This window comes from Ammodytes marinus (assembly GCF_949987685.1).
Source record: "Ammodytes marinus genome assembly, chromosome: 10".
NCBI lineage: Eukaryota > Metazoa > Chordata > Actinopteri > Uranoscopiformes > Ammodytidae > Ammodytes > Ammodytes marinus.
In genome coordinates this window covers 4,850,444-4,858,411 of record NC_137214.1, presented here as the reverse complement: position 1 = coordinate 4,858,411, position 7,968 = coordinate 4,850,444, and the positions used below count along the sequence as shown (strand labels likewise).

General features: G+C 41.8%; 1 protein-coding gene across 1 annotated transcript; it reads left to right on the top strand.

Moving 5' to 3' along the window:
- The first annotated feature begins 351 nt into the window (after positions 1–351).
- Positions 352–5,954, top strand: adrb2a (adrenoceptor beta 2, surface a). Its single transcript, XM_080035378.1, has 2 exons — positions 352–514; positions 870–5,954. The coding sequence occupies exons 1-2, from the start codon at positions 473–475 to the stop codon at positions 2,139–2,141; spliced, it is 1,314 nt and encodes a 437-aa protein (XP_079891504.1). The 5' UTR covers positions 352–472; the 3' UTR covers positions 2,142–5,954.
- Positions 5,955–7,968: the final 2,014 nt, after the last annotated feature.

Here is a 7,968-nt window from a genome sequence, read left to right as displayed (position 1 = left end):
ATCCAGACTAGCATGGCAAAAAGGTTGGACCAAATGAACTAATCTGGGAACACAATGCATGCATTCAACAAGGGAGTGTTCATATGCAGGGGCTTTTAAGGTAATGTACGCACATTTAAAAAGATGATGAAAGCTATGACTAAAAGAAAAAAAAGTTTTGCTTTGCCCAGGTTTTCAGCTCTTGTCTCATGCAGCTCTGCAGGGACAATGTGTTTCTATCTCTCCGGAGCTCTCAGCACCCTCTGCAGGCTGGCTCTCTGATTGGCTGAGCTCTGGCCATGATGTCACCGGCTGCATGTTATAAGGGCTCTGACAAATAGCCTGGGAGACACACATTGGAAGAAACGCGGCTCAAGTGAGGGACTGTGTGAGTCAGACACTGGGATATTGAGAGCCACAGACATTAAGAAAGGCGAGGACATGTGACAGTGAATCATATTCAGGAACTACCTGAAGAGTGATATATTTTTCTATGTTGTATTGGAGGAAGGAAACAGGACAACTACCTGTGGAGGTTCGTACTTCTGTTTTTTTGTGGTGGCTTGTTGGACATGTTTTATGATCGCTGCTTGCCTAACAGGATGTGATGACTTTGTTTGTAAGGTGTTGATGTTGTAATTGTTTTCCTCAATTTATATGGTAAAAAATATGAATAAGCAAAAGACTCATCATTGTTAGTTATATTCTATACATACATAAGGATATGTGATATGAATTCACAAGTTATATGAAGAGTGTTAGATTGTTGTCTTATGTTCTTTACAGACCACCTTTAAGTTTAAACTGTGACCCTTACCTCTGTATATGTGTGTGTGTGTGTGTGTGTGTGTGTGTGTGCGTGTGTGTTACCCAACGTATGGTCTCTTCAGATGGGAAGCACAGCCCCCCCAGGGCACCTCAATGTGAGTACCACAACGTTCAACTCGTCAGCTAAGCCTGAGGCGGGCTACAGTGAGGCGACCATGATCGTGCTGGGCATGATCATGTCCCTACTCGTCTTGTGCATTGTCTTTGGCAACATCCTGGTCATAATCGCCATCGCTCGTTTTCAGCGTCTCCAGAACGTCACAAACTGTTTCATCATATCCCTGGCCTGTGCAGACTTGGTCATGGGTCTTATCGTGGTTCCTTTCGGTGCCTGCTACAACATCTTTAAGACCTGGAACTTTGGTAGTTTCTGGTGTGAGTTCTGGACTGCGACAGACGTGCTCTGTGTGACTGCCAGCATAGAGACCCTGTGTGTCATAGCCATAGACCGTTATTTGGCCATCACTTCTCCTTTCCGCTACCAGTCCATGGTCACCAAGTGCAGGGCGCGCATCGCGGTGGTGCTGGTGTGGGTGATCGCCGCTCTGATATCGTTCCTGCCCATCCACATGAAGTGGTGGATATCGGACGACGAACAAGCGAAGAGTTGCACCGAGCGCAGCGACTGCTGCGAGTTCTACACCAACATGGCCTACGCCATCACCTCCTCCATCGTCTCCTTCTACATCCCTCTGGTCATCATGGTGTTTGTCTACAGTCGTGTTTTCCAGGAGGCTAGGCGCCAACTCAAGAAGATCGACCAAAGTGTGGGACGTTTCCATAACAACAGCGACAGCGGCAACCTGGCATCTGTTGAGGTCAACAGTGGGCGTGGCCAGAAGAGGGTTAAGTTTTGCCTGCGCGAACACAAAGCCCTGAAGACGCTGGGCATCATCATGGGGATCTTCACCCTGTGCTGGCTGCCCTTCTTCTTGCTCAACGTGCTGGTGGCCATATGGAAGGACCTGCACAACGACCTGGCCTTCAGGATACTCAACTGGATAGGTTACGCAAACTCCGCCTTCAACCCGCTCATTTACTGCCGGAGTCCTGAGTTCAGGTACGCCTTCAAGCAGATCCTCTGCATGAAGAGGAATCGCCTGAGCAGCAGCAACCCCGGGCCTGTGAATGGATACATCTACAGCAGGCACAGCTGGCAGAGTGAGCAGCAAGGCAGGAGTAAAGGCAGCTCGGAAGCCAGTGACAATGAAGGGTGTCAGGGGAAGGGAGCGGGGGTCTCGTGCAGTGTTGAGGACAGAGCAATGGACCCCAATGGGAATTGCAGCAAAGGTCTTCAGACTGTAACAGCTGTCCTCCAAGACTTGGAGACCTGACACTTTTGTCAACCAGGGCCATCCAGACATGTTTACACTGCTATCATCAAAAACTTTTTTTCCAAATGGACAAGTGATGGTAAAGCCGTAGGGACTGCTTTAAAGAAACTGTACTTATCATGTTCAGCTGAGGAAAGTATTTATCTCCTTCTTTCGACACAATCACATTCACTTCTGTTTCATTTATCATGTTTAGTTTCAATCTACCTCATCACATCTCTCTTTTCAATATGTGTTTCTTAACTGACTTTCTTGGTTACGACTAGGGTCTATAGACTCTACTAAATGGCATGTGCACTATAACTGCTAATTATCTGGCTTCCAATTGAATTGGTAGGCATGTTGCTGGGGAAAAAAAGATCTCACAATTTAGCATAGCAAATTCTTGTTATTCAAGCTGAATTTAGTTAAAGGCTGTAGATTCCATTTGTTGCATGCACATCTAGACGGATAGTGATTTCTTATTTCCATCTGAAAAAGAAAATTGTAACGTGGCTTCATTTTTCGTTTTCCACTTTTTTTGATGGATAGTCTCAGTGTGAAAGATGACACACAACAGGTGTGGCAGAACCTGTCTGTCTCTCTCTCTCTCTCTTGCTCTCCTCACTGCTCAGCTATGTTGAGGCCCTGCTCCCTGCACGCGCTGATGTTTTACAGCCTGTTGCATGGGAGTTTCTGTAGCCAGCAGATAGCACCAGATATATGAAATTATCTGCATCGCACTGGTGCAAGCTGGGAAACGCCTGGGGCCATCCTCTGCAAGACATATGATAAGAACATACAAGTTTATATATGTTGTGTCAGCCAGATCCCATTATCGTGCTGAAAAACTATTTCAGTGCAAAGCAGATGGCATTATGGGTTAATGTGGTTAATGCTGGGTATTAACCTTGTAAAGCTTGCAGCTGTCATGTGAATAACTTCAAATGCAAATGTGTATTTTGCATCCAGTCCACTGGTTGGTTTGTACTTCATGTAAACCAGTATTTGGTACACAATATAGCCATTATGGAAGTGTTAAGGAAACTATTGGATTTCCCTGTTTTTGATGCTTCTCTGGTTTCAGCATGCCCACATGAGTTTACTGAAACAAGAGAGGCTGTTTCCTTAGTCACAGGACAAGGGTACAAACCGCCACAGACAATAATAAACAGTGTGTTGAGATATAGCCGAGAGATAACAAAGTTCCAGAACCCAGGATGTGGTTGTATTGCCCTACTCATGCCAAATAAATTGAGATGAGAAAAGAAAATGTCACTAGTAGCAGATCACCTTTGTCACTGTGCCCTCAGACTGTCAGTTGATGTCTTTATCTCTGTAAAATCAGTCTAACATTTGGGATTAGACATTCAGGAGTCTGCCTTTAGACGCTGCTTGGGTGTACAGACATCAGGAAATGCCCCCAATCAAGCCTGAGCCCAGCCCAATAAACACGAATAAATTCATCATCGTTGCTGTCTAGCTGCCGAATCAGATTAGCTCCCTTTCAAAAACAACATTGAAATAGATAAGTGGTTCACAAAATATACAAGTTCCCCAAATTGCAGGTCGTGATGAGATCGGGTCAACCTGAATTGAGATTATTTTCTTATCACCCGTCTCGAGATTCCAAGGCTCTTGGGAAAGTCACTTTTTTTTTCGACTTGCTCAACTTTTACAAAGGAAAATTAGTCTTTAGCATGCAGACCTAGAATTCTGAGGGCTTCACCCACCTTTGCCACAATACCTTTTCCTCATTCAGTTTGGCAATCTCGTATAATGTCCTGATCAAAATGACAGTATGTGTCAATACTAAAGGCCTGATGTGGGGGAGCAAGGATTCTCTGCCAAGTCTAATTCGGTGTCAGTGACCTGTGTTTTTAGTGCATGTAGCGTGGCCCCTCTGGTTGGTAACGTCAGCCCGGCACTGTCAAAAACTGTGAACTTTGTCCCCTCAGAAGAATCTGTATGTACTGTATCGCTAGGTTTTTGGTCAGCACTGTTGTCATAGACCCCTTAGGAAACCACGTAACTACGCTGTCCTTGTACGTCAATGTCTGCCATGTGAAAAACAAGCTTACCCCGGTATGTTGATCTTTTTGCTGTTTTTCTTCTTCATGGATTTACAGCTAAATAAATGCAGGGGTTGAATGTCATGACAAATGTTCTCCTGGGTTTTTCCCCCTACCAACATTTTCACAAAACACAAAGCAGATACTACACCATCATTTTGATAACTGACTATCCAATTTATATTACTACTTGCGATTAACTGACGCGTTTAACACTAAATAAGCGAGTCACTGCTGGAATTTATTTCAGAAGCACTTCTTCACGAGGTTTGTCTGCATGTCTGCTGTATAAGTGTGGTGATGTGTTTGTGGACTATGTGGTTGCCATTTCCTTTGCAAAAGTGCTCTGTTTTAATCCGAGTGGAGTAGGGTTGTGAACTACAGTATGCTGTATATCCACACTGCTCCCTCCTGGCTGTGGCCTTTCCTTGCACCTTTAGCTGTCTCAAAGTTATTCATGGTTCACGTTTCATCAATATGCTTGTTTAAAAAAAAAGGAATGTTTTTAATGTCTTCACCTCCCCATGCCGGAGGACACTACACGGTTTTGTGCAATGCGTCTTGAATGATGAGCTGACATGACCACATTCCAAGTAGAGCTGTTGGTTTGGAACCATAGACCCTGTCTACTGATGCATACGAGGAACATTCAGTTCCCCTCTGCGAAGTATGGCCTTGCATGCTATTCACTAACTCTACTAACATTTCAAACAACGTTTCTTTAAAAAGAGGTTACTGACAAGTCTTAAAAGGATTGAATACAATGTGGCACATGTTTTATAAAATAATATAATCTGTCAGGTATGACATTTTAATATGCTCAGGTCTAATGATCCAATATTGTTCCCACTTAAAGGTGGAGTCAGTGATTCTGGAGAATGTTTGTTGTCAAAATCACTTTGTCAAAATCAGGTAATGTGTGCGCTGAAAAAAAAAATAGGTGTAATACACTCTCTGTAACCTGGTGTGTAAACAAAGGGTATGTAGACACAGGGTATGCAAACCGTAACTAGCAACATATAGGCTGTGTATTAAGTAAAATTGGATTCTCTTTCATTTCACACACAGGTGTGACAGGTAGTGGATCGTGAGGAGATATTCACTGATTTGACAAAAAGTGATGTTGACAACAATCGTTCTCCAGAATCTCCGACTCCACCTTTTAATGAAGGTCACGTACGTAGCCCCACAAGAGCAGCTCTCTTAAGTTTTAGAGCAGGTTTGTTCACTGACTTAAAGCAGCACTGTATAGCACTTTCATGAAACATTTGTGGAGCTTTTTGAACAATTGAATCCACGTTTTGAGTTCATGAACTATAAACAATCCATGGCTGGAGAGTCTTTCCTGTTCGCTTTGTGCCATTATTTTGTATAAGTTCTCTTTCCTGTTTTTCCGACTTAAAATGAATATTTGTGGGAAATGAGAATCTCCGCACAAATACTGTCGTAGGTGGTTCTTCTCTTGATGTATGTGAATGTGAATTTTTTCTACGAAGGTAAAAATGTTGCTTTATATAGGCGTGGTATGAAAAAAAAGATAAACCTATTACATGTGAAACTTTTTTTCCATTGCCAGAGTGAAAAAAAAGATTTCACTCAAAGCTGAATGTTTACTCAATGTTTTTGCAAGCTGTTTCCGCACAAGTTTTTCCTTTTCACTGTTGAAGTCATGAAGCCTGTTAAAACAACGTGGTCCTATTGTATTTATGAAAAAGCAAGTGTATGTACTGTAACATTTGTATTGAAATAAATTATGTATTTGTTGCCTGTAATGTTCCCATTGATTTGTCCTCTCATTGAGTGGTATATTCAAGTTCTTTTTTTATTACAGATCAATCAAGTTTATTTAGCGCATTCCACGTATATGCTCAATGTGTTTTAAAAAAATAAGAAAATAATAATAAATTAAATTAATTGGAATGAATCAGACCTGCAAACTGACAGCAGCAAATTCTATTTCAGTGTAGGAAAAGCATTCATCCGCATGTGATCCGAATGGAATGACAGCAAAGGAGGGAGATGGGGATATTATGAAAATGTAATACTTGTCCTATCCCAGACATCCAAGGGAGGAGGACAGTGGAGATATATAGAGCCATAAAACTGTCTTGTACTTTTGGCACTGAGCCCAAGCTTGCTGAAGGCATTTTATCATGTTGGTTTCGAGTCTCTTATCTCTACTGAATGAATGAAGATTAGAAAACCTGAAGAGTAGTTATCATGATTAAGAATGCAGAAAAACCATGAACAGAACGACATATTCCACTTTTTTTGTATAAAAGAACGCTCGCGGTTCTAGTGTTTAAAAAATAAATTATGTTTAGAAAATAATAATGGGTCATTGATTTGAGATAGAGTAGGCCCACATTAACGCAGGCTTATCATTTGCTAGTCGACTGCCACACCACTTTTAACGGCTGAACTAACATTGTATATTTTTATCAGCTGTATTGGCAAGTGAAATAAACCAAAGTTAACTGAGTGTATATGGTGGCTTAAGCTAACAGGTCCCTGGTTAAGTCACCATCTTCACAAATTCATGTTCCGCGTTGATCAATGATGATCAGCGTTGTTTTTGTTGCGGTGAAGCGCTAGATAAATGATAAGATGTATGATAAGCAGAGTGCTCCTTGACTGCTGACCATATAATACCCACAGTTAAAAGTGTTGTCAGTGATTTTTAGAGAACGCTTGTTGTCAAAATCAGTGAAAAAGTCAAAGAGTGGGGGGGCTTCAATATTTTATAAAATGATAGTTATGGGCAATTGACCCCATGACGGTTCTAATATTAAATCTGGCAACATTATCATTGTAAACAATGCATTATGTGCCATTTGAGAATATAAAGTTTGACAGTAATTTAGACGAGCCGAGAGAGGCGGCGTAGTACAAATAATGAAAGCCATGCTGTGTGGCCTATGAACTACTTTAAACTCTAAATAACCAGCATTAGACCTTCTTAAGATTATATAAACAGTCCACTGTTTTTGTCTATAATCTCATTATTTCTGCCTTCGTCCTGCATTCGAACTTCACATTAAAAACATCAGCCGTTGTTTCAGAGGCCTCTTCAGTTTTAAGTGCGTCCACTTTAGCACAAGAGCTATTCGCACGTCTACCCCTTTACAACCAAGTTTACCCTCCAGCACCAGATTGCAATTTCACTTTTATACGTGTCAAATGCTTTTACGTCTTTCTGGGTTAGACATACTTTCTGGCGCTGAGGGCAAAATACACAGGGATGTGTTAAGACATAAGTCTGGCAGATCTGCCACACACACACACACACACACACACACACATACCTTCAAGGCCCTTTTTTTCTTGTTTAAATACTGACAGAGAAACTTGAAGAAATGCTTTTTTTGCCTATAAGCCTGCTTGGACCATGCATGGTAATAGCTATATCTACAGGCTTTAAGGGGCTACGATCCTAAAGAGCAATGTTTCCCATATCTAGACCATGATGTCACAGTTAAACAATTTAAATATACACCGGGGGATGGAATTCTCTGAAAGGAAGTGGTCTGATTTTGTACGGGATGATACTTTTCTAATGACAGTGATATTCTGCATTCAGAGTGTGTTATATGTATATAATATTATAATATGTTAAAAACGTCTCATTTATCGATACCTCCCCCTTGGCTATTTTCTGACTTCAATGACCAAGACACTACAAGGTATGCAGCCCCCCTCGCTACTAGTGTGCCTGTGTGTGTTTGTGTGTGTGTGTGTATTTATTAGCGTGCGAATAAATGCGCTGCATTGCTGTA

Excerpts from the sequence above, each read along its gene's own strand:
- adrb2a (XM_080035378.1), top strand. The coding sequence starts at position 473 with ATGTTGTATTGGAGGAAGGAAACAGGACAACTACCTGTGGAG. Across the intron at positions 515-869 it reads CAGGACAACTACCTGTGGAG|ATGGGAAGCACAGCCCCCCC; the intron begins GTTCGTACTTCT and ends TGGTCTCTTCAG.